The 27,572-nt window shown below is 44.5% G+C and overlaps 1 protein-coding gene and 2 long non-coding RNA genes across 4 annotated transcripts in view; 1 reads left to right on the forward strand and 2 right to left on the reverse strand.

Annotated features, from left to right (window-relative positions):
* The window catches only part of LOC105692770 (UPF0489 protein C5orf22 homolog), a 323,525-nt gene that overhangs the window by 99,669 nt on the left and 196,284 nt on the right, over window positions 1-27,572 (forward strand). The window contains exon 4 of one of the 2 annotated variants that reach the window (XM_048658641.1): window positions 3,785-3,883. The exons of the other annotated variant lie outside the window; for it this stretch is intronic. Coding sequence (XP_048514598.1) covers window positions 3,785-3,883 — 99 coding nt within the window. The remainder of the gene's footprint in view (window positions 1-3,784; window positions 3,884-27,572) is intronic. 2 annotated transcript variants of the gene reach the window in all.
* LOC125501805 lies at window positions 4,892-14,877 on the reverse strand. The gene is made up of 3 exons (XR_007279470.1): window positions 12,988-14,877; window positions 12,087-12,710; window positions 4,892-11,605 (listed from the first exon to the last, which is right to left on the reverse strand). It is a non-coding gene; the product is annotated as an uncharacterized LOC125501805 (long non-coding RNA).
* LOC125501806 overlaps window positions 22,550-27,572 on the reverse strand; it is a 46,986-nt gene continuing 41,963 nt past the window's right edge. The window contains exon 3 of the long non-coding RNA XR_007279471.1: window positions 22,550-23,427. This is a non-coding gene — a long non-coding RNA (uncharacterized LOC125501806). The remainder of the gene's footprint in view (window positions 23,428-27,572) is intronic.

A 27,572-nucleotide genomic window follows, 5' to 3' on the forward strand; every position in this document is an offset into this window, starting at 1 on the left:
GTCTTAAACCTGTTTGCACATACTCTAATTTGAATGTGCCTCGGATACACAAGTACCAGCCTAAGGGAATGGAAAATAATAATATCGATTATCAGTTGATATAATACGGCGACCCTGCGACGTGCCCTCTGAACCACGATTTCCCCCCCCCCCCCCCCCCCCCCTCCCGCCCTTCCCCGGTTACCTTCCCCCTTCGGATCCCCTTCCAGATGGCACGAGTGTATCTTGTGTCTGGGTATCAATTACACCCCGGCATCGCCCTCGGCGCGAAATGTCATTAAGATCAATAACAACCCCTCATCTTTTGCTCGAAGGAATATTACATCTGCACGAAGGATGTACGCGCGTATATATATATGCATATATGTATTCGTATAAATGTAACACACATATTTTTTTTAACGGAGGATATAATGTGCATTGTGTCACACGCGCTTTTCTTACGATGCGTATTTTTATTTTTTTTTCTACTTTGCGGAGGGGCTTTCCCTTATTTTTTATACCTATACGTGCCCAGCCCCGTGTATTGTACGCAAAAATTGCCTGAGGAAAACTGTTCTACCTATTCCGAGTCTTTCACATTTTTACATAGATATGTACGTACCTACATACATACAAGGGTGGATTGAGAACCATTTTTTTTTCTATTTTCTCAGCATGGGCGCGGAATTTGTACCTTATGTGAAAAGAAATATTTTCAAATGTAAGAAAAAATTGTTACTTGATATTTTGGGGCAGCTCACTCGTTTTTTTGATGAATGAAAATTCGAATAGGGCTTTCAGATTTGGATTCCTGAGCTGATTACACGTGAGATTACTCTTGAAGGACCAAAAAACAATTCGATTTCTGGGCCAAAATTAAAGTAGTTTAAAAATTGATTGTATTACACTTTTCTGACGTATTTTGACCTCAGGAATCCGAATCTGGAAGAAAAATTGATCCATCTCTAAAATTGACCGAGTTATCGTCAATTTTCAGCTTTTTGGGGTCAAAAATAGAAAATTTATTTTATGATCTATTTTAATGTAATTTGAGCTCAGGAATCCGAATCCGAAGGAAAAATTGATCTATCTGCAAAAATGACCGAGTTATCCTCATTTTTTCGCATTTTTTACCATAAAAATGGAGATATCTCGAAGGGGAAAAATCGTAGCTCAATTTTCTCAACGGATTCGTGTTCCTGGGGTCAAAATACATAAGAAAAGTGCCATACGATCAATTTTAAAAAATAAAAATTTTTGGCCAAAATTTGAGATTTTTCCAAGGGGTACCCCTTACGATTTTTTCAAATTTTGACCAAAAATTTTTATTTTTTAAAATCGATCGTATGGCACTTTTCTTATGTATTTCGACCCCAGGAACACGAATCCGTCGTCCAAATTGAGCTACGATTTTTTCCCTTCGAGATATCCTCAAATTTATGCCAAAAAATGCGAAAAAATGAGGATAACTCGGTCATTTTCGTAGTTAGATCAATTTTTCTTTCGGATTCAGATTCCTGAGCTCAAATTACATTAGGATAGACTAAAAAATCAATTTTTTATTTTTGACCCCAAAAAGCTGAAAATTGGCGATAACTCGGTCAATTTCAGAGATAGATCAATTTTTCTTCCAGATTCGGATTCCTGAGGTCAAAATACGTCAGAAAAGTGTAATACAATCAATTTTCAAACTACTTTACTTCAGGCCCAAAAATCGATTTTAATCAGCCCAGGAATCCAAATCTGAAAGCCAAAATCATCTACTCATGCAATCGATCGAGTAATCATCAATTATTCGCTGTTGGGAACAGAAAAATTAAGACATGATGGGTCGAAATATTCGAATTTCTCAATTCACTAGCAAACCCGAGCTTTGCTGGCATCAGGTACCTACGGGCGCGCGGTTTGTTTTGGGGCGTCACCTCTGCTCAGCCCTGAAGGTGACGTCTCACAACAAACCGCTACGCTGCTGGCTACCTGACTCCAGCAAAGCTGGGGTTTGCTGGTGAATTGAAAAGTTCGAATATTTCAACCCATGCATGAATCGCGACGCATCAAAGTGGGCCTACGACTAAAACCAATCGATATGTCTCAATTTTTCTGCTCCCAACAGCAAAATTTTTTTTGCTGGAAGTCCCTCACTTGATTAATTATTCATTCAAAAAACGAGTTGGCTACCTCAAAATATCAAGTAAAAAATGTTTTCTACATTTTAATTCTGCCCCGATGCTAAGAAAATAAGAAAATTTTTTTTTTTAAATCCACCCTCACATATACCCACATTATCTGTTATCGTTTTATCCACGGAAAATGTGCAGTACTAGCTCCCGTGGGATGAAAAACGCATCGGGGGTGCGGTCGCTTGTATTATTGGGACTAATTTTTTTTTCATACGTCACAACGGCGGTGGAAACGAATAAAAAAATTACGGAAAAAATAAATATTGAAATAAAAAGGAAGTGAAGCGGTAAACTGGCGGGTATATCTGTATAAGCTCCTGCAGGAGCTGCAGAAACACAGAGAGAGAGAGAGAGGAAGTGAGAAAGAAAAAAAAAAACTAAAGGAGCTGCTAAGGCCGAGTGTAAGAAGGAGTTATTATAATAAATTTGTTGGGGCTTAAGAAGCGGAAACAATTCAGAGCTGCGAGCAGCTAAGGATGTGCTTATCGTTGCTTTTATTCAAATAGAAAACCGCTCCAACGGCAGCAGCGGCACAACTCACTCCCTACGTATATAGTATACGTTAAATCCATATAAAACCAACTTTCGAAAAAAAAAAAAATCAAAAAATAAAAAGACAAAAACAACCCCCGGTTTTAACAAATCCTTGCCGCAAACTCATTCGAACCTTTTTCTCTACTCTTTTGATTCGAGTTTAGTTTTTCTATCACCTTGGACAGCAAAAAACCGAAAAAGAATACCGATGTTATGAATCACAATTTTTTTTTCCAAATGGGAACTCTTCTTTGATATAAAAATACACATATTTTGAAAACATTTTCGAAAGCTCATTTGTGTGTTTGGTTGTTTAGTTTTTACTTTTTATTTTCACTATTTTTGTCGAACTTTAGGGGGGGGCGTTTAAATCGAACGTCCCGGCAGCCGTTGTCGCGGTAATTGGAAGAATGGAAGAGGCAGATTTTAGCCCCTCGGCCACGAATCGTGCTCCGGCATTGTCCGACGACTCTTCAGCTCTTTATTTAGAACGACGAAATTGAAATACATCACCCCTCTCTCTTTTCATCAGAGAGAATTTTTTACCTACATACAATAGATTCGAACGAAACGCGAAAAAAGTTAACTCATCCGCTAGTTTTGAAAAAAAAAACGAAAGAGAAATAAACTAAATAAAACAGACGGCTGAGGAAGGGAGGAAAAAAACATTCAAGTACCCGGTTCTCTCTCGATGAAGAATTAAACCACTGTGGGGTTTCGTTTTCAACGTATAGAATGAGAAATGAAAAGGAAAGATTTCGCAAATCTTGTAGAGAATGGTAAAAAGCGAATTTGAGATGGGTTTCCGGGGCAGCCGGTAGCGCGTATGCGAATTCTTAAACTCCTTGAGTCAAGTTCGGTCGTTTCGTTTTTTGCTCGTTTCGATACGCGAGAGCTTTTCTCCCGATGATCGCGGGTGCGGCTCTTTCATCTTGTAAAAGACGATGAAAGCTTTTCTGCCGCTGGTTCATCTCCTTCCTCTTTTCCTCGTTCTTCCTCCTCCTCCTCCTCCTCCTCCTCTCCTTCTTCTTCCTCTTTTTTCACCGTGACTTTCAGTCTCTACAAAGTTCTCTTTTATTTCTTACCAGGAACCACCGCCCACTAGGCATCGGTTTTAATCAGGCGTTAACCCCTTTGTTCTCCGATAGAACTTCTAAGCCCCGTTATAAACTGGAGCCGGGTACAAGGTAAGTAGATGAAGAGAGGGGAAAAAATCAGAAGAAAAAAAAGGAAGCTTTCGAACAGAAACACCAGCGAATAAAACGCTGGAAACGATTCGCGCATTCCCCTCCGTCTCTCGTATCCTCTACCACCTCACCACGCCAATCATCGATAAATCCCGCGGTCATTAAGAACCGAAGAAATTTTTCTCCCTCATCTCTCCACATCCTCGTAAGCGAGGAGACGAGCGTGCGTGGCACTGGTATCCGAACAGTTGCGTACGTTCGTTTATTTATTAATTTTATTTTTTACTCGGAGACGGGGAAATTTCGGTCTTAGGGCACCCATATAAACGAAAGAGAGAACGAAGTAGTCTCCAGCTGAGTCTCCGCGTGGTGCCGTTATTATTTTTGGTATTCCCGTGTCGTCTCACAGCTTGCTCGCCTCTCAACCGCATCACCCGAAACCGCGGTGGATGATATTTTTCCCATCCTCTCCTTTGAAACGCGGAGAGGTGCACATATTCTTCAACCAAAGTATAATATGTTACGCGCTACGCGATCCTAACATTATAATGAAACTGAAAACTACCCCCCCCCCCCTGCCCCCCCCCCCCCCATCGCTGGACGAATAAATACGACACCGCTGGTGCCTTGTAATTATCAATCGATCATTTTCACGTCGCGAAGAACATTTCCAAAAATCTTTACAATTTTTGTGCGTTGACCGAAATCGACGTATCCCGTATCTGGTGTATCCGGTCGCATTTATCCTCGAGATGACTACACTGACATATTAGTCGGATAGCGGTATTGTAGTCGAAGTAACGACCACCGACTCTTTTCAGCTCTCACGTATATTTTATGCATACATGTAACCATGCACGTCTTATTCCTTTCTCATTTTTCTTGGTTGTTTTTTTTTTTTTTTCATCGTTTTCTTTTTCGTTGCGTCGAGATGGTGAATTTTTCAACCATCGTCAAGAGCGAGCTGGGTTACAGGGGGTGGGGGGGGGGGGGGGGTATGGGATTTTATGCTACGTTTTCCAGAATTTTATATAACAACGAGCCAGAGAGGGTTCTAATATCAAACTCTGTACCACGCGCATTCGGAAATACCGCGTCGTTCCAGGCATCTTCCGCTTTCTAACTCACAAGCCGCGTGTATACGTAGGTATATCCTTTTTTCGAGGATAATATACGTCAAGGATTTCGTATAGACTCTTAAAGGATAATGCGATCCGAGTACCCTCCAGATTTTCAGCACCAGAAAAATTCAACTCGTATTTATACGATATTCCATCGCGGTTTTTTTCTTCTCCTTCTCGTATTTCCGTTTCACATTATGTGCGCGGTACGTACGCGTATGGGAGGGAATTTTACGAAGGGGTGAACGTTTCTTAAAATACTGAAAACGGGGGGAAATCTTCTTCGTTATCATCTTTTACCCCGTGTTTAGAATTCGTTCCTTTTCTCCTCCCCCCGCGCCCCGGGTTCGGCCGACATCCGTTTAACGGAGGACCTCGACTCGACCGCATTTCGTCGCAGAGTTTTACGAGATCAGATAGAATTCCGGAGTTTTGGTTGTCCGGTGCGGACGCAGCGTTCGAATGACGAGAGCGGAATAAACGAGGGAGGACGAAACACGTCATCGGTGTGTAAAATGTAAAATGTAAAATGTAAAATGTAAAATGTAAAATATATCGACTACCACCGATACAACGCCGCTCGTATATTGCTTTACAACTAACGCTACGCCGAACCGAAGAAGGAATAAACGCGGGGCAGCAGCTGGCCCAGTTCTTTTTAGTTTCCCACGGTTCGTTCGAGTAGGGCCACGGCCCGTATTATATCACTTGATTACAATGCAGATCGAAACACATCTTCCGCCGACGTCCCCCGATCGGCTGCTCCTGCTGCTGCTGCTGCTGCTTCTGCTACCACCGCTGCTTTCCTTGCCTTACACGTCGTACACCTGCCTCCTACACGATCGTCCCGCGTCTTCAGAATTTTGATAACCGAACCAACTTCGGATCAAACGCCGTCGAATTCTTTACAGATATTCACCAGTCTTTCGCAAACAGTGCGGACAATAAAAAACCAAATAAATATACCTGAGATACCGCACTTGTCAGTCGATTCGTCCTCAGAGTTCGACGACCTCCGGACTCGAGGGGGTGGCACGTTCGATTCTTACACTTTCGTCGGATGGGGTTGAAAATAAAATGAAATAGTCCACCTTTAGATGAAATACTGCACGTACGAATACCTGTATTATTTAATTCCTGATCAGGCCCGATACGATGTCGGTGTAGAGTTGGACTCCTTCGGATCCTCAAAAGTCAAATGAAGAAACACCGTTGGTCACGCGAGCCCGCAGTTTATATCGGCCGTCATCTGGACCGCGTTCTCAAACTTTCTCACACCGACAAAAAAAAAAAAAAGAAGCAAAATGAAAAAAAAAAATAAAGGAAAATATAATGAACGAGGAGCGCCCGAATCAGCGGTCTTCGCATCCGTATAAACGTTGTACACATTTTGAGTAAAACTTTTCGATTCATCTCAAATCACTGGAGACTGCATCGTGCGCAGGGTGATCACGTAGCTGTAAATGGGTTGTCCGTCATTTTTGTGCACATGGAAACAACAAGAAAAAAAAAAAATTAAATAATTCAGGAAGCAGCGGGTATTGTTAACGAACAGCGCCGTGGGCTTTGAGAGGTAAAAGTCGGATAACATTTCTTTCGCAAAATATACGCTGCAGTTGAAACATACATCGAAAAAACTGGGTCAAACTGACGCCGCGTCAATTTTATTGGTTTTATTTTATTATTTTTTTTTTCATCACCGACACAAAAGATACAAAAGTGTGTTGGAAAAAAAAAACGACGAAACGAGAAAAGGAAGCGAAGAAAAGCCAATAATGAGATGAATCGAAGGAAGAAACGAAAAGAGAACGGAGAAAATGAATAAAATAAAAGTATACATCCTGGCTACGTTTAATAAATTGCAAGTTTCTAAGTAATTTCGCGGTTAAACTGGTTATGCAAAACTCGTTCAGGATTTTAGGGTACATCTTACGCCATATACCCGAGGTGTGCTATTATAAAACGATTTTCCCCCGAGAGGAAACTTGTACGCGCGAAACGTGCAACACTTAATTCATATCTGCACGATACGCGCGCACCGCGCAGGTAAGAAATAAACCTTCGTGCATTTACATTCCGTACGATGATACTCGCTCGAAAAATGAAGAGAAATTAAAACGAGAAAACCTTGGGTGGAAAAAAAATCCCTTGCGACGAGTTTCCGGAGGCACCTAGGATCCGATGATTTTTCCCCCCCTGCCTCCCATTATTCGATCGCGCGGGATCGAGGGAAAGTGAAATTTCAGAGGTTTGCAAAAACGCAGTTAACGACGAAGAATTGGAAAGGAAGTGGGAGAAAAAAAAAATTGTTAAATCGAAATAAAAAAAAATTAATCTCGGCACCCCGCAAAAGTTCGATATCCTCCACGAAGAAGTCCGTGTGCTTCTAAATAACGTGAAAATAAGCATTTTTATATGCAAATTGGTTGACAGATACTTAACGAAGTACGAAATAGGTATGGGATGATATCGAGGGTGGGGGTGGCCGGCGAGGGCGGGGTTTTGATATCGTGCAAAGTTTCAGAGGTGCCACAAACAGCCGGTAGCTGCTCGGTGGAAAAACGAAAAAGTAGATGAAAAAAAAAATAAAATAAAAAAGCTGAGTTGACTAATTTATCAACGTATACGAATACACGTATCCGTACCACGCGGACGTATCGGCGGTACTCACCTTCCGTCATCCTCGTCGAAAATGTTCCCCCCCCTTTTTTATTTTTATTTTTTTTTTTTTGCGCGACCCGGTAGCAAGATTACTAATTTAAGGAAAGTGCAGAAGACGAGGGAAGGAAGAACTCACGTGCCCGTGAACTTATTTTCTTCGCTCGGTATTGTTTGATTTTTTATTATTAGTTACATTCTTCTGTTCCACCTTCACGGGTGGCTCTTTCAATTACCGGTGCCATATGTTCGTTCCTTTGATATTTTCTCGGGTGGGCGCAATTAGTCTTGTCAGTGGTTGACAAAGGGGTTGAAAGAAAACAGTTGGTGTATTAATATTTATACCGAGTCACATTTACGGCTGAAGTTTGAAAAAACGAGGAAAGAAATGCGGGAGAAGGAAAGAAAGAAAAAAAAAAAACGAAAAGAAAAGAAAAAAAAATTAACTCACTCAACGTCTCGTGAAACGCGTAACCAGTTATTATCTCGGTTTGTTCTACCTGTCTCCGGGCAAGTGTATTTTGTTGCACTTATAAGGCGTCGCTGATGAAGTCTGAAACGGTTTTTTTCCAACTCACTTTTCACTCTTGTAAGTTAAAACGCGAAGGGCTTTCAAGGACCGGTGCATCGGCGGCGCCTCTATTTGACGAACCGTAACCAATCGACTAAATGGACCAACCCGACGTGCTTTCCTTTACGTTTACATGCATAACCGCACGGTCCCGGTGTCTTCGACGTTAAAAAATGAACAAAAAAAAAAACAGAGAATTTAAGGAAATTGATTTCGTTTGAATCGGCTTCTCTTTTTTTTTTTTTTCCCTCAATTTCAAGTCAAGGATCATCCAACGTTACGGAATTCAATGACCCGAAGCGAGAGGCATTAGGAACCACGCGTACAACACGACCATTTATTCGCTCGTAAATTTTTCTTTCCCGCTACACGTTCCTTTTCCCTCCCACTTTTGAACTCTTTTATTTAATTTTCTAATTATGCTTTTTTTTTTTCTTTTTTTTTTTTTCTCGCGCCACAGGATCCAAACGAAATTTGGTACAAGGTTGTGGGTCTCTACGAAATTTCGTTTCCTGGAATTGCCGGATCAAATTCTCAGTTAGTAGCACGTGCCGGATTACTTTACCTCCCAAAGATTCTGCGGCTCTGGTTACACGGCCCACCCCAAAATAAAGGGCCGAGTTTTCGTTCTTTCTCTAATCTTGGAATTTTTTTTTCTCTCTTTGTCCCCATTCATTCCTCATCCCTTTCGCTTGACCGTTGCATCGAAATAAAACACCGACAAACCGTATCCGTAACACGAGTTACGCGACTGTGTGATGTTTTTTTTTTCTTTTTTCTATTCGCCTCTCTAGTTCGAGTCTTCGCGTACGGTGTATCTCGTTTTCACCTCCGGCATTCTCTCATTCTCCGTACAACATTTCGTGTTACAGTTATAATCACATACGTTACGCACAGCTAGTGGATCTTGAGCGCAATAATTGCGCGTCATCAATCACCTGAGGAATCGATCGATGAAAGCTCTGCGGTTGGGGCGTGTCGGGCTATTAGTTGAGCCCAACATACAACCCAAAATAGACCCCAAATCGAAACCTCAAAATCTCCCCCTCCCCCGTTTCCCTTTAACGGTGGTCGCAGCCGTCCCTGGTATATGTATATGCAACGCGCGTACGTACCCATATTCGCGCGTATAATATTCGACCTGCCGCTGCCGCCGCTGCAGCAGAATCGCACACAGAGAGAGAGAGAGCGGCGGGGTATATCCGAGCACTTGGAAAGCTTTCCAATTTTTCGTACCCCGCAGTGCGCAAAGGGGTAGCTGCGGCTGTTGTAGTTCTATACGTTTTTCGATCGTTCTCTATTTTTTTTTTTTTTCCGGAGTTTATCCGACCACATTCACATGAAACTGGGCGTGGTGCGGATGGTAAAATACTGCAAAATACAATTAGAATTATCGAAGAGCCGAAAAAAAGGTAGAAGTGCGTTCGTTTATACCGGGAAGAATTATTATATCTGAGGCTCACACGGAGGGGGGGAGGGGGGAGGGGGCCCCCCGGCATTAATAATACGGTGGTCAAAGATTGAATTAAAAGATTACTGGAAGAGATACGCGAGTCGAATGTATGCCGTAGTAAATTTTTTCTTTTTACGCATGTGAGAATTATTTTCTTATAACTTGAATACGAAAGTAACGAGGAGGAGTTGAGAACAGTTCTTTGAAAATATAATCACCCGAAACCATCTGGTCGTAATTAAATACGAACGGGTAAGTGTAATATTAGATAATTCCGCGAACGAATTCACTTGCGAAGACCTCCGTGATTATTTATCGATAAAATTTATAGATAGAAGCGGATCGAGGTGTGGTTTTACAGTTGTCTACGGAGATTCGTCATTCACACGATTTTATATTGACGATCGAAAATCGACGTTTATCAATAATGTATGCTCAGGTGTACGACGTCGAGTTTGAGCTTTGAATTTAACGTGTCAATGTCAAGTTTTTAACTGCCAACGCCTTTTACTTAATTTTTTTCCTTTTCTTCGAGACGTTTTTTTTTTATAACCGCTAGCCAATTAAAATCGAAACGATTGCAGAGGGGCAACGATTGCCGCCGGATAAAACTAGAGGAAGAAGAACGAGAAGAAGAGGAGGAGGAGGAGGAAGAAGAAGAAGTAATAGAGGAATAAAAAGAAGCGAAGGAAGAACGGAATTAACACCAAACCTTCCTATATCTGTTCCGAGGATCTCAAAGCGGAGATATAACCAGAGAGATACAACGTCTACGAATATGTAAATGACAACGTTGAAGTGGGAGTCCCACCTTGCTCGGTCTGCCGAGGAGATGTGGCGGCCGAGAAAAGGAAAAGTGAACAGAAAGAGAGCCGGATAAAGAGACAGAAGCGAGAGAAGAAGAAAAAGAAAAAGATCGGAAACCCGAATGAAAAATGAAACAAAATGGGAAATAAAAAAATTTAGCGAACGATATTTTTGATGGGGTATATAAACGGAGCCGAATCTCTTGCTACGTGAATAGGTTTGCCGTACGGTTCGCTTCGGTGTGGCGTTTCGTAGACGACGACGACGACGACTACGACGACGACGATGGAGTTACGGCGACGTAGCCAAACGCCCGCAACGTCTTCCGTCTATTTTCGAGTGTTCGAGGTGTTCTCTTGCCCTTCCTGAACGCGGCGCGGCGCAGCAGGAGGCGCCCTTTTTTTGTGGGTACCAGACATTAGACGCCGTGGTGCGGTAGCCTCAGTTTTGGACCCGAGGACCCCCAGCCTCGGGGAAAAACAAGCTAATAAAGGAGAGGAAGGGAAAGGAAAGGGCAGCAGACATTTAACCCGACGTATAGTGTTCCCCGTCGCGCTTTCCTACTTTTCTTGTTTACCCGAAAAATATTACTGCTCGAGGTACCGGCGTATCCTCGTACAAAATTGTAAATCTCTCTTACCCCCCGACACAGGTGAACGAAGACGAGACAATTTTTCCGTGCGTCCGAAAGCGTCGGGGAAAAAAAATCACTCGATTCGATCACCCTCAATCGATGGAAACCCGAAACCCGAATAGTTCGAACGGGATACTCACCCCCTGAAAAACCGAGGTGGTCGTCCGCAGGGGTAGCGCAGGTGTCGCCGAAGTATCTCCGGAGCATCCCCCGCTTGATCCTCGTAATATACCTACTTTACACAAATAAATGTACACGTCACATGGTCATTTTTACCTCGGAGGGTCGGTCGGTCCAGAGGGTGACGCGGTCCCTCGGTCAACCGGTCACTCGGCCGCTCGATGATTAATTATCTCGAATCGTGACCGGAGCGAGCGCGGCAGCGGCTACGAGGGGTTGAATCGACTCGGCCGAACGAACGGCGCCATAGAATCCTTAACGTCCGTGAAATCGAACCGATTTCCTGTTTTCACTTTTCCTTAGAGAAAAAACAGAAAAAACTTTCATCCAATTTTTCTATTCAGTCGATATTTTTTATCGCGGCGTGAATGGCCCACCTCGTTGACTCGTTAACCGGGCGGCACACTTTTGTGACCGGTCAGTTTTTCGAACAGCTCTTTTTTCCCTCTTTTTTTTTTTTTTTAGGGGGCAACGTTTTCAAAATTGAAATAAAGTCATGAATGAAATGTCATATATACACGGTATAAATAAAAATGATTGTTCGGTGCCTGTGGATTTCGTAACATATTTTATGGGGTGGAAATTGAAGAGCAGGCGTTAACCCCCTTGAAAATATACCGAGAGAAGAAAAATAAGGGTGGATTTACCTATGGGGTTATATGTGACATAAATAATCGATACCGCCCCAATCGAATCAATCGCTGTCAGTAGTTATACAATCGAAAGACACGTTACCTGCCCCCCTCCCCCCGCTACCCGCTACCCTCTCCCCAACTCACCCTCTCCGTAGCTGCGGAGCTATTTTTATAGCTTGTTCCAGGTCCTTTATGGTTTATATCCTCCATCCTTCATCGGTACCGATCACAATGCCCATTGATCCGACATCGACGCTTTTTTTTTTTCATTCTTCCTTTTTCATTTTCTTTCTTTCTTTCTTCAGCCCCGACTTCCATACCTTCCGGCGAAGGGTGTGTCGGTGTATCGGTGTTGTTGTTGTTGTTTTTTTTTTGCTTTCATCCGCAGTGCAGCGGGAAAAGTCGATGCCGGTGCGTACGATGACCTGACCTTCCCGATCCCGATCCCGATCCCAAACTCGAGCTCTGCAACCCCAACCACACAACCGCAAAAACGGGGCCCGCCAAAGCCAATGTTAAACCTACCAAATGACGGGGTACGAGCGGCGCGGTGCCACCGCCGGCGATACACTCGGAGGGATGTTTCGGATTTGTGGAATAGAAGATTATTTGCTATAACCATTGTGCTCCCGTTTGCGTTGCGTCGCGGCACAATATCGTCCATTCACCGTCAATGGGGGGGGGGGGGTTGAAAGCGATGCACTTGAAAATCATACACCGAATCCGTCCGGTGCATTTACGGGGTTAAGGTGCTTCCGCAGGGCCAATCTGTAACGGAAGAACAAACCGATACAAAATAATTTCTACGTCGAGAAACCCCCCCCCCCCCCCCCGTCGACTCCGCAGCATCTCCGAGGGGATGATCTCCGCCGATCAGTTTACGGGGTTGATTGAAGTCTCGCGCTAAGTCGATGTTAATAACGTTGCTAGGTCAGGGATTATTGGGGGAGTAACGGGGGGTGGGGTGAGGTGGGTGATACGGCGCGTACGCCGTATGAAAAATATCTGCAAATATCCGTTGAATGGACGATTTGGTCCGACTCACCAAGCGGTTGCGGGGATGTGACTGGTAATACCCCTCGTTTCGATTGTCGGGCGGTCGGCGGTGCTCGCCTCGAGTGGTGCTCTTCGCTTCTTTGCCTCTGCATTCTTTCATTTCTCAAGTACCATCGGCAGCATCGGGCTTCGTGCCTAGCCACCGATATTTCTCCTCCTCGTCTCCTTCCCCCGGAACCCTCGGGAGCCCCGGCGACCTCCCCACCGAGTCTCTCCTTCTCTCCCGCGCTTTCTTCTTCGGAGTTAATCTCCCCTATTACAAGCTACCGTGCCGGCTAGCCCCCGACAACCTACCAAGCCTTCTACAAATATCAGAGAATTTTTACTTTTTTCTCATTTTGCTGCTCCTCCTCCTTTTTTTTTTTGTTTTTTTTTTTTTTAAGGATATCTCGCGTAATGCCGCTCTCTGCTCCACGTTTCCAATAATAGCCTGAAAGAGTTCCCACATCTCCCCCGGTAAATCGAATCGAAGGATCACTTGAAATATCTTTAGAAGAATGAGCGGAGATTCTTCAGATTTTTCGCGAAAATCCAGCGAGTTCGATTAACGAAATCGATGGGCGTTTGAAAAATCGACACCGTTCAATCCACGGCTCGGCGACTGGAGTTTTGTGAAACTCACATTTCGCGATATGGTTGTAAGTGAATTTTCCGTTATTCTGAATATTTTTTTCTTTTTTGCTGTAAAAAGCGTCCAATATATTTGGAACGACAAATTGAAAACACGTGTTGGTTCGAAACGCCGCGAAGAGTCAGGCGTGACAGGGGAACGGTCTGCGGTCTGCCGCTGCACCGGCAAAAGCAAAAGCTCAAGTCGAAGCAGCTTGCGCTACGAAGCCGAATAAGAAGAGCGCGCCCAGTTTTCTTAATCAGCTCAGACTAAACATTTCTACCAAGATAATAAGCCGCCGGAATGAGAAACTCGGAACGTTACGGGGGAGGGAAGGACGACGCCGGGTGACACGCACCGCAAGGAAACAGGCGCACCGTGTTTTTCTTCTTTCTAGACTTTTCTTCATTTTATCCTCCTTCTCATTCTTTTCCGAATCTCGTTCTTAGCTCGCCCCAGCTAATTGCGTACGTTTAGAAGATTTTTAGGATACTCTCACCGTCCGCTCTACCACCTCCTTTTTGGTTTCGATTCTTATTTTTTTTTTTTACTCATACACGTTCACCTAGTGTAAATAAAATTCGCGAGGTTTGATCGTTTTTTCGATTCGACGAATGATTAGAAAAAAAAAAAAAAAACAGGGATCGAATCGAGAGTCATTGAAATTAAACGAGTCGTCCGTGGCAGGGGCGAACAGCGACTCGATCGAATTACGTTAAAATTAGATAGGTGTAGCGTGTGCCTTGGTTTTTGTTTGTTTTCACAAATTTCAATTAGATAGTCGGACTGTCGTTCGTTTCTCCTAATTGCACGGCGCATCTAATGCGTTTTTATTATCTCTGGACCGGTGTATATTGTCTCAAGCCGGCCGTACGACGAGACACTATTTTCTCGCGTAATTGATAGATGGTTTAAATTGGCCGTGGCGTTGCGGCGGGGGAGCGAAAAGAGAAAGAGAGAGGAGGATAAGAAGAAGAAGAAGGAAGAAAAAAAAAAGGGAGAGACGGAGGTAAAGAGGAGAAAAAAGAGGGAGGTAAAATAGTAAGCCTTTAACATCCGGAATTAACTTCGTTGTGACAACGTTGATGTCGTTGTTGTGAATTCCCGCAGACTGTTCGCAACGGTGAAAACGCATAACTTTCAACGTTGCAATTAGACATGCTTGGTATTATTGTACGCGCGGTATGAGTCGGCGAATGAAGAGAAAAAGTAAAAGGGAAAAAGAGAAAAAGAAAAAAAGAGAGAAAAAGTCCGTGAGGATGACTCGGAGACGAGTCACGACGTCGCGATTCCGGCTCATCATTTAAATTTGAAGAAAGTGAGAGCCCCGTAAGAAGCAAAACGGTGGGAAAAAAAAAGAAAAAAGAAAAGAAAAGACTCGCTTCGAGGGATGTCGGAGTTTAGTTCGCTCCTAGAGGGTAACGTTAACGTTAACTTTGGAACACGGCCAGTTCGAATTGTAAGGTGAAACGAGGCTTGCATTTTGGATGATTAGTCGACGTCTCCTAGGATTAATCGACTGACGCGAAAATTCGCAACGAACTGTACGAATAATCCCCGCGACGAGTTCAACGCGGCGAGCTGGGAAATGAATTAAAATTTCCAAGCGTCGTCGGGGACGACAAACCGAAACGACGTTTGGCCATTTTCACCACCGTCAAATTTTAATCGACGTTATTCCTTCCCGAGGACGATCGGAGGACGCTCTTCCGATCGCAATCAATCCGAGGAGGAGAAAATAGAAAATAAGAAAGGGTGAGGAACGAGTAACCAGCAGTCGGCGTGTCGTGTTGACGCGTGTGTTACACGTATTATATTATATAGGTAGGTATAAATTGTCCCGTTGACGCGGTGTAACCGAAATTGATCGGTGAAACTAATTTTAAATTAAGAGACCCGGTAGTCGAGCGGTATCGGCTTTATTCGCTCGTTCAACGATCACGAATCAATCAAAAGCGGAATGGAACGAGAGAGAAAATAAAAATATCGCGGCAACGCGCCGCTCCTCAGAGTTCCGAATATCGACCGGTTCCTCCGAGACGACAATTGTCAATCGAATCCGAGTGATAAATTTTTGACGAGAAGAACAACGGAACGAAGGGTAACGCGAACGGCAGAGGCAACGAACCCGGGGAAAATTTAACTTCGCCTCTCAATCGCTATGGAGAGATGATTTTTCTCCTGAAAAATAATAATACGAAAGAAAAAAATGGAAAAAGAATCGCCGAGTAATACACTTTGGTAGGTTGAAAAAGCATGAACTGCAGACGGTAAAAGTACACGAGGAAGAAGAAGCTGAGATAGATCGATCGGCGGAACGTACGGTTTAATAATATTATTTTAGCACTCACCGTCGACGTCGTTCACGTTTCGAGTTTTCTTTTTCATTTTTTTCTTTCTTTCTGTTTTCTGTTTTTTTTTTCTTTTTTTTTCTTTTTATTATTCTTCAACGCTTCTTCCGTCTTTCCGACGTCCACTCGCGCACTCGCACACCGTCGCGACGTTGACGTTGACGGCTGCTACTGTCGGCGATTCAAGAATTTCATTTACCCTTCGACGATATCCTCTCTCCGGGATTCTCCTCTCCTATCTCGGTGAAACGTAAGCCGGTCGCGCGTCTCGGGCATTATATTCTCCATTCCTATTTCATCGGTGGGAGAACGATAAGCTCGGTGTCGGTGTCAAAAGGTCAAATCGAACAAAGTGCTTTCTCAAAGGGAGGCGGGGGGGGGGGGGGGATCGGTGTACAGTGTACACGGAGTTGCGCCGGAGTTGAGCCGAGAAAAAATGAAAACCTCCGTCGAATCGCAGATGAATATCTCCGTACACAATCGTTATACCCGCTATTCAACGTAATACATAACATAGCGACGGAGTTGCAGCGAAACCGATGAAGACCGTACGTAGAGTCGTAACGTTCGTCCCCGTGTTTGTCCGAGCTTCGCATAGGCCGCGGTACGAGGAGTCGGTGCCCCGAGGGCAATGATTAACCCCGAACGAAATGAAATACGAGCAGGAAACGGTCGCAATTAGTCATTCTATTACGTATACCTTGTAACCGGTACTCGCCTTACCCGTACAAAACTATCCCGCAACGTAAACGATAACCCGCCCGGAGCTCGTGTGTGCACTTCTTCGCCTCTACATTGTGAGCTCCGATCGCTTCGCGATGGGATGGGAACGACGTTGTTCCGATGACGTTGCCGCGGTGATTTCGACGGTGCGTCAGCTCTTCTTATTTTTACCGAAGTGGAATATTTCTTTTCGCCGCCACTCGTCGCCTTCCTTTTTCCACCTCTATCTCGTATCTCCCGGTGCTTCGTGGACCATGAAACGATTAGGGTCTACTCCTCCTCGTCCTCCTCGTCCTCTTCGTCGGTCGCGACTCGCACACGCTCGATTCGCCAACCCCCCTCCCGCCTATATACCGAGGGGATTGAATGTCCCGAGGTGACCAAGAGACACACGGTCCGCTGAATTTCTTCCTGAGAAATTCGCGGCTTCGATTCCCCGTAGAAATTACAAGCTGGCCGTACGAATCTCCTCGTTGTTGTTCGGTGGTCGAGAAAATTTTCTCACTTTGAAAAAATTCGATTTGTAGCGAATTTATAGGAATTCTTGATCGAGGTAGACGTGTCTACCACCTGCATTTATCGTGTACGTACATGGGACACGTATGTAAGGTCCGCGTTGTATGACACGTGGCAACAGGGCGCGGCCAAGGTCCCGGAACGCGCGGTCCTTCGGGCAGACTCCTTCGGGCGATCTCGAAGGGTCCACGACCTCGGCATCGCGTATCTTCCGTAATTACATATTACGTAGCAGTTATAATGCCGTGAGCCGCCGTGAGTCGATACGCGTCAACCGCCAAGTATGTAATAAATATATATACATATGTACAACCGATGCCCCTGTTTGTTTTTTGACTTTTCGACTCGGCTCCCGATAATCGAAAACTTGCCATTTTTCGCTTTCGACTTCCATCACCGATCCACCGGGGCATCGAAACGTTCGGAACTCGAAAAGGGAGTCAGGTGAGAACGAAAATGCCGAACCTTTTCGATTCTAGAATTTTTGTTGGTCTTCTTTTTGGTATCTTTTTTTTTTTTCGGAGATACCTTCGTAACGGATACGCGCGTTACACCCGGTGCGAGGGATGATGCCCTCGTAATTTATATCTGGACAGCGTATACACGTACGGATACAACCGCAGTGATTAGTTACCGTTCTGTAATACATATGTACAAGCTATACTACACACAGGTGTACAGGTATGCAGGTACATATATATATATATATATATAGGTAACAGCGGGCGCGCATCTTCCGACGTTCGCGGACGCAGGTAGCTAGGAAGCCAGTTGGAATCCAATCCCAGAAAAGCCCTAGAACTAATTGCTTTCGATATATCAGCAGCTCTGGTTCACGGGCCGGGGTATATAGGTATGTATATATACGTATATATTCGAAGAGCGGTTAGCTGTTCAGCGGCATACCAAAAAAGGATTGCTTTTTGATCTATGGCGGAAGTTGTGAAATTAAAAAAATTGATTTACGAATACCCGAAGCACAAGGGGGCCCGGCCCGACCACAGCGTCGTAGGGATATCATCTCGAGTCGAACTCTCACGAGTCCTACGAATTTCCTTTCTCTCCTCCTCCTCCTCCTCCTCCTCCTCCTCCCTCTCCTCCTCCTTCATCCTCGGATAATAGATCGGGGCTAATATCGACTCGAGATAATCATTTTTACGAACTTTATGAATGGATATACGTACAACGAGAGGGGAAATCTCGTTCGGCGCGGCAAAGCTAAATCGTTACCGTCTTCGATGACGACGGCCATTGGCTTTTGCATATCGTACGCGTTTTATCCCACACGAATCAATTTTACCCCATGGGAATAAAATAGATTCGATAGCGCGCGCTTGAGAAACGGCGTGTACACGTTACGTCGTGGTATAATCCACACACACACAGAAATTCCGCAGGTAATTTGTAATTTATAACCCATTCAAACTACCCGTTGATCAACAATTTTTCGTGACACGCGCGACGTCAGAGAAGTAACGGGGAAATTTTCACCTCCGGGCGATCCTGGCCGCACCGATTTCTATACAACGATCGTAACGAAACCGCATCGCCCACGTACAATAGACGAATTTTTCTATCCTCGGATCCCAGCGATATTCCGATACCGGAATCGCCGACGACGTTCCGATTCGATTAACGTTCGCTTCGCGAAATAAAAGGGCTCGAATCGTGCGTACCTCCGTATAATTATCGCGGACGTGTGAAAAGAATCTAATATTTCTCATAGTTTGAACATATATCTCCCTCGAGATTTCCACCTGGTGGAATACGCGGGTACAGCGTATACACTGTAAGCCACGAAACCCACCACCTGTCGTATCCGCCCTTTTCTCGCCGCTTAACGCCCAATAACGCCTATAAATGTCCAAGGCGCGAGTGGCGCGCACATGGCGCTTACAAAAAGCGGTCTCCGTCTACGTTTTTACCTCGGCCAACTTTACCTCCGCTCCTCTCGTCTCCGATGTGGGGCCGCTGCTCTCCAGCGGCACTCCTCTCCTCGCTCCGCTCGGCGCTGCGTCGTCCCTTCTGCCCCTCGATCGATGCCCCGTTCGAGCCCTTCGGGAGAAGAAAAAAAAAAAAAAAAAAAAAAACGAGGAAAAAAGCAAAAGAATGAAGAGGACAAGAAAAGCACATGTACGTATACATCCAGGTGTTCTCGCACTCTGTTTTCCCGTATTAATCATACGGAGAAACGGATAATCACTCTATCCGCGGGATACCCGTGTACTAATGAAACGGCTATATCGTACCTATGGACCGACTCGCAACCGAATCGCGTATACAACGAAAGAAGAAACACGAGTGCCGAGAGACATGGAAAAATAAGTAGCGGAAAAAAAAAGTAGAGAAAGAAAGAAGAAAAAAAATAAATAAATAAATAAGAACCGGGACAAGGAAGAGAACGTCTCGCCGTTTCGGTCGCAGCGATGAAATCGTCGAGCGAAACGCGCGAGGGCGTAATTTTCTTCCATCTCCTCTGGGTTGTTTTCCGTATTTTATGTACTACAAGGGGTACACGGTAGGAGCAATTTGTTTTTTTTTGCCAATTTTTCTTCTTATCCCGTATCTGTACATTTGTTTCTTTCCATTCTCGCCCCTCTTTATCGATATCTCCGTACCGCGCTACCGTGTACACTGTACGTATATATACAAGCCCTTACGCTCGGTTGAGCTCTGTGAAAGAATGAAAAAGAGAGACGACGTTTAGTCGCGTTTCATTTCCTTTTGGTAACAGGCCGCCGGTTATACCTGCAGTTGCACTCCTCGCTCGTTCTTACACGGCGATTCTATCTCCGATCGTTTTTACGTATCTTTCGGAGGCGCGAGGCGACGGGGATGTAGGTACAGGTGTTACTCGAGTGAGCAACGATCTCTCCCGACGATTACTCGATAAAAAGAAAAAAAGAGAAAAAAAAGCAACTGCGCGGACGATATTTCTCACCTATTTCCATGCGACCGTCACGCGTGTGCGCGAGAGGTTTACGTAGACATGTGAGAATACGAATTCGTATCGCGGATCGGATCGTTTTGGAGAGTTCTGTTTAACAAGAGGAATCCGCGCGTATGAAGCGCGACCGAAGAATTCGAATTGTTATTCCCGACGATGGCTGAGGAGGATAGCCTTGATGGCTTCGCTGACCAGATATCTCGGTATCTCAGTTAGCTTTCCTCCGCTCACACGACTACAATTTATTTCCGATTCGATCGAAGGTCTTCCAAGTTCTCCTTCCCCGTCGCCGCTTCTGCTGGTCCATTCATATTATACTTACGTTGCGTGGATCGCGCTGCGGTTTGTAAAAATAAAAGGAATATTTACGCGTTAGCTCATGATGATATCCACTCATGAATTTCACACACATTTACTGTAATAATTCTATTACGAATGCCGCACGAATACACCTAGATGTACATAGATGAAATGTAGATGAAAAAACCAGCTTTGCTACGTATCTATAACGTATCGTACGCTGTACCAAACTGTAATAAATCAATCAACTTTTTCAATGGCAGTCAGCAAGATAATGATATCTTTAGTAATAAGAACAAATCAGAAAAAAAAGAGAATGAAACGCGAAGAACAATTTTCATCGAGCCTTCGTGAGTAACATTGACGTGAACGGAATATAATACGGTAAGTCGATAAATATGTATAACAAAAACCGATGCATTATGTGTGTATGAAAAAAAGCTTTTTTTTTTCTTCAAATCAATCGATCGAGGTATGAAAATATTTTTCAGTCAGTTTGTAGAACTACGTAGTTTGAGAAATGAGGAATTTCGTTTTACCTTTGTTGCATCCGCGCGAAGATGACTGCAGTCGATGAGGGTCTCTTCTGTTCCTCTTTTTGTTTCTCCTCTCATTCATTTTTTATGCGATGATTATAAACTTTGGGTACAAAGTGACATTGATACCTGTGTATTGAACACGGTATTCGCGGTGCAGCATTTCTGTGGTATTTATAAAATGATCGAGAAATAATAACGTCGTTTGTAACCAGCATCGACACGAGCTGTAAAACGAGGTGGTTAAGGAGGAGGGAATGATACCGACCACGGTGATGCGAATGAAAAGAGAGAAGAAAAAAAGATGGATAAAAAAAGAAGCAGAAGCGGTTATTGCTGATTGAAATTCTTCGTAGGTTGAACCCCGCGTTTCCTTGCCGCAACTCCAATCGGCTGATACAACGATAAAAATTTATTCACACGTCGTACTAACACACGTGGTATTCCATTATATTTTTGCAGTTTTTTATCAACCAAGCTCTGAACTATAGTTTTCAAATTGAGGAAGAATTTTTTTGAAACATTTCCTGGGTTTTCACTCACCAGGAGGAATTTTTCCCATTGAGATATCATTGATTTTTCACTTTTTGGATCGATAATTTGGCGATAACTCGTTTAATTTCATAGATAGATCGATTTGGATTCCGAATTCGGATTCCTGAGATCAAAATACATGAGAATAGCATTGAAAACCCAATAAAAAAAAATGATTTTGGCCCAAAAATCGAAAAAATTCAAAAGGCTACCCCTTAGATTTTGGTCGATTTTGGGTCAAAAAAAAAAATTTTTTTTTATATGCTATTCTGATGTATTTTGACCCCAGGAATCCGAATCCGAAAGAGAAATTGATCCATCTGCAAAAATGACCGAGTTATCCTCATTTTTTCGCGATTTTTGACATAAATTTGAGGATATCTCGAAGGGAAAAAATCGTAGCTCAATTTGGACAATGGATTCGTGTTCCTGAGGTCAAAATACATAAGAAAAGTGCCATACGATCAATTTTAAAAAATAAAAATTTTTGGCCAAAATTTGAGATTTTTCCAAGGGGTACCCCTTACGATTTTTTCAAATTTTGACCAAAAATTTTTATTTTTTTAAATTGATCGTATGGCACTTTTCTTATGTATTTTGACCTCAGGAACACGAATCCGTTGTTCAAATTGAGCTACGATTTTTTCCCTCCGAGATATCCTCAAATTTATGCCAAAAAATGCGAAAAAATGGGGATAACTCGGTCATTTTTCAAGATAGATCAATTTTTCTTTCAAATTCGTATTTTTGGGCTCAAATTACGTTAGGATAGACTAATAAATCAATTTTTTATTTTTGACCCCAAAAAGCTGAAAATTGGCGATAACTCGGTCAATTTTAGAGATAGGTCAATTTTTCTTCCAGATTCGGATTCCTGAGGTCAAAATACGTCAGAAAAGCATATCAAACCCAATTAAAACAATGATTTATTTTTTGCTCAAAATTGAGCTAGAAATTGGAAAAGAAAACTGGAAAATAAGTTACAATTCGGCCCATAAATTACAAGGAGGACCACGTCGAGTGAAGTCCAACAGCCGTACAGTCATCTATTGAGAAATTTTCACGTCTCCTCGTGATCTTTGAATAGGATAAAATAAAGTGGGCGTGCAAAGCGTAGGATATAAAATACATGACAAAAGTGATCGTTGTACTGGTAACAGGACAACCAGTTTCCTCATGGAAATTTATACATCGATGGTTTAAACAACGGGTGTATACTAATACGAAAGGGGGGCAGGGGGGCAGAGAAGGGGGGGGGGGCATGTGCAGGGGAAGGTTGATAGGGGGGGGGGGGGGGCTTTTCAACCAGAGTATAATGATGAATTGCAATCAGGATCGATAAATCAATGTGTTACGACAGTTGCCGTACACCTACCGCAAAGATTTATCCATACGTACCTTGCGTACTACCTTTTATACATGTTCCACCGAACACACACATACCTGTGCAGTGCAACTTCAGAAAAGTTGGTCCGCATTACAAATAGATATGTATATCCACTCTAAAAAGAGCTGACCGTACGGGGCGAGTTGCGTGGTCGTTCGTTCGCTGCACACGGGTCACTACCGGAGTTACCAATACCAAGGCTGTTTTCGCGAGACGTAGCTGGGATGTGGCCGTTTCCTTTCCCCCGTATCGCGACGTCCTCGTACGATGCACTTTATACCGCTATCTTGGCACTTGTTAACGCTAAACTCGCCGCGTGCATATTACCTTGCAGGACTGGTCGAGCGAAGATTTTCGAAAAATCGTTCGCTATACCTTAAATAATCTTCAGACCTGTCTCCTGCGTTCGCTCGAATTTCCAATCGTCCGAGCAGACCAGATCCGCGACTCGACGTCGACTCGAAGCTGGACTTCCTCAGAAGAAGAAGAAGAGAGAAACAAACGGCCTCCGTCCTCCAGCGTTATCTGTAACGAAGAGCGAACGTTAGTTTTCAAACGGCGAGTGGCTGGTACTCCCCGAGAAACCCTGAAGGGTTTCAGCGACCGCCCTCGAGACCGCCCCACGCATCGCGGTGGCAAGAAATTCGATGGCTGCGTATCGTGACAGGGGCAACTGACTCGCGTCGCGTCGGTGTTCATTTTTTCCCGTTTTCCAAATCCCTCGTTTTGGTTTCGACCGTTTTTTTAATTTCTCGTCCATTCGCTTCTTCTTTATTTCGCTTCGCGAATGCAACGAAAATACTTCGGAGCTTGCGGCAAGCCGCGCGTGCCCTTCCTCGCTTTCCAGGCTGCACGAGAAGTGAAAGGACAATGCGCGGCGCGATCATTTTTTTTTCTTTCTTTCTTTCTTTCTTTCTTTCTCTCTATTTTACTCTCGACATTTTTATTCCACTTCATTTTATTATTCTTATTTATTTATTCATTTTTCTTTCTTTCTTGTTTTTTCCTTTTTTTTTTTAAAACTACGACTGGCATAAATCACCGCTCCAATGGATTATAAGCGCGCACATGTGGAAGCGAGTCGCACTCCCTGCGGTATGTTGTAGGTCGTCGCTGCCGCCGTTGATTTTGCCTTTGCCTTTGCCATTGCCTTTGCCTTCGCTGCTATCGGCATTGTTGTAGTCACGGGGCTCGTGGCGGGGCATTTCACCGACCGCTGAGCCCGCTTCGAGTTATTGCCTACTTTTACCGTTTAGAACTTGTCACGAATTGATTTATGACGCGCTATACCCCGTGCACGTCACATGTAACACATACGACGTATACGTATACCTGCGCCAACGATCGAAAGCTGCACCTCGCGAAAGCGAGTCGAACGTTTCAATTCGGTGAATACACGGCGAAACGCTGCAGAGCGAGATTTGCATCCCCGTACGATCGGATGTGGGATAAAAAAAAAAGAAATCGAGCGAAGCACTCGCAACGCGCGCACGCCGATGACTCGGCTTGATATAGCGATTAAAGTCACCTTTTTTTTCTTTTTTTTTTGTTTGTTTGTTCGTTCGTTCGCCATTTCAATCCGGTAATTATCAAAATTCCCGGAATATCGCGTCATGCGCCTCGCATCATCATCGCGATGATCCGGTGCAACGACTGCGGCGTAAGTGCAGCTAACAGGCACGTTCGCTTTGACCCCTTGGCCAGCGAGCATCGCCTCCAATTTGCAGTATGATATTTGCTTTGTAATATCATGTTTTTACGCGCCATAAAAATGATGAGGTATAATAAGACCGACGCTTAAACGGATAGTAATTGAGGATCAACTACGGGTTGAATCAAGGCGTCCGTAAAACTCCTCGTTGCTCGCGGTAGGACGAATTTATAACCGGACACGTGCATTTCTCATTTCACTTATTATTTCTAATCAAATAAAACACATCCAAAGAAAGCTCTCCACATCTATAATTTTCAAAATTTATCTACCAATTCAATAGTTATAAGCAGATACATCGAGTCCTCAACTAGATTTTGAAATTCTTTCAAACAAAAGGAACGCCAAGGGTAAAAACGGAGGTGTGAAATCAGGTAGGTAGATGGGGTCGGTTATACGAGGTACGTAAGAGGTAGGTAGGTACCTGTCGTTTAATCGCAAGTGCCCGCCTATCTTTGCACTTAACAGGCTACCCTGCAGTCGACGACTGCAATTAGGAAAATTAATTTCAGCACTTTTAATCCTCTCCACCGGGGAATCGCCACCGTTCGCCGCTACCGTGGAAAGAAATTCCCTGGGTGGATCGACTTTTTTTTTTTCTCTTTTTCGTTATCTTTTACTCAATTTTTTCTTCCCTCTTTCTCTCTCTCTTTCTCTCTCTCTCTCTCTATCGTGATAATTAGAAAGCGATTCCCTGACCACAAACACGTAAATACGTCCCGACTCCCGACACCGTATTCGAGATTGAAGTCGTTGAGGTTGAGGTCTCAAGAATTGTAGGGAATGTCTTTACTCGCTTCTCCGGCGTTGCACCAGCGATCATCCATGGGATGGGTCAACGACACGTCATCTGCGCCGTAGAGCACTCGGCCTCAACTCGCAACATCTCTTTCGTATATGAAAACCGAGCGCGACCACGATTCCCTCTAAAGTTCAGTAACCAGGATCACTTTGGTACAAGTTCAAAAGGGGCTCGGACGAATTTTCGTATCCCCCGTACCCCACCTCCCATTTCTACCCAGGAATCTCACGACCGTTCTCAAAACCGTTCGCCTCTGACAATCTGTCGCGTTATGAGATCCCGCGGTGATTTTTTCACGAGGAATTCCGGAAAGCGTTTCCTTCGAATTCCTGCCCCCCCTTCCTCCTTCCCTCCTCCCTTCCCCTCTCGTCGGACTTTTATCGTCGGGGTTCATTATCGCCCGTAGTTGAATTAAAATACAACATTTGGTTGTTGGAATATATATATATTTTTTTTTTTTTGCTTTCCCCCCTCTCCGCGAAGCCTCGTCCGAGTATATAAAGAAGTCTTTCGGTGTGTGGAGATAGGCGTCGTTCTCTGAGGTATATACGACGCAGCTGCGTGCGTACGTACGTAAAAGTAAGCGTAAGAGTCCGTTTGCGTGTAAAGCGTCGTACGTCGGTGGTACACGTACGCGTACGGGGACGGACACGTACGACGTTATATAGGAGAACGCACGTAGGCGCGGCGCTCTCGGTCCTGCTGCGAGAGGTTCAACGACACGCCTCGGCTCGTTCGTAGTAAACAACTTGACGTAGAGACTCTCTCCGGTCCTCCTCCTCCTCCTCCTCCTCCTCCTCTTCTCCCTACAGGTCGTCTCTTCTAGGCTTCAAGCGCGTCTCTTTACTTGCTCGCTTACTTGCTTACTCGATGCCCCTGCCGCCGACGTCATCGCCAACGTCGTCGTTGCCGCCGCCGCTGCGATCCTCAGCGTCTCTCAAACCGCGAGATCTCATTTCTTCTAGGGGTGACGGTAAAAAACCCGGCTAATCTGAACGAGGAGCGGAGGTGCTTCCATTTCCGCGAAAATCCACAGAAACCGTTCGAGGTGATCGGGGGACGGAGAAGAAGGGCGCAAAAACGCACGCCTGGATATTCTCTCGGATCGGTTCGGATCGCATGCCCCTGATTATACGGTCGTTTTTTTTTGTTTTTTTTTTCTGTCGGAGGATTTGAATTTGAGAGGTACTGTCAGCTCGTTTCGGAGGACCCTTCGCGTCGACCGTGTCGGCGAAGAGAGGGTGAACGCGTACAGAGTATATCGTACAAGTCGCGCGCGCGCGCTCGATAAGAGCGAGAAGGACGAAAGGAGATCGGCTTAAATTCTCAGATCTGTGGGGGCCCCGGTAACGCCGGTTCGGTCCACGTCCGCTACACTCGACGCATGCACGGTCAATCGACGACAACAACGTTGCAGCGCGCCGATGGTTCTGCCGTTAATAGTTTCCTGCATAAATTACGAAGCTGCAGCTCGTCGTAGTAGTCGTCGTCGTAGTCGTAGTTGTCCCGGTGCACGAACTCAAGATTATCAAACTGTCCGGCTACAAATTACTGTTTATTACGACAGCCTCTATACGCCGCATGCCGAGCAACGAACGCGGTGTATATGTATAAACGGTACGGGGTATCCGGATCGAATTCAGACTTTCATCAGATAAAACGAAACTGGTATATAATATGAAATAGCGAAACGTAGTCGAAAAATTCAATCATCGTTTACCACGCGTGGTCAACGACGCTATTTATTTACCCGACGGTTTACGTAACCGTATCGCTCCGTGTACCGGTTCGCATTTTGGGTTCAATCCGTATCGGAGGCATTTCTCTATTCGCGGTTAATTGTAATCGGGGCGTCGATTCGAAGGGTGAATTTTCATCGTATTATATTATTTCGGAAATCCGCCGTCGACGTACCCCTGTACACTTATTACTTCTGGAGAGCGAGCAGAAAATGCGAGCCGGTCGCTCGTTCGCGTATCCGTCGAGTCCGCGTTGTCGGACGTACGGTCGTCGGTCGTCGAAAAGCGACACTCAGTCGCCGCTACAAAAACAGCTCGACGAAATACCAGCTATACAGTAATCGGGTTACCGAACTCTGGCCGGCAGCGGTAGCGGCAGAAGCAGCGGCAACGGCAGCGAGAGCCCAAGGCAAGAAGA

Source organism: Athalia rosae, chromosome 7, assembly GCF_917208135.1.
Source record: "Athalia rosae chromosome 7, iyAthRosa1.1, whole genome shotgun sequence".
Taxonomy (NCBI): domain Eukaryota; kingdom Metazoa; phylum Arthropoda; class Insecta; order Hymenoptera; family Athaliidae; genus Athalia; species Athalia rosae.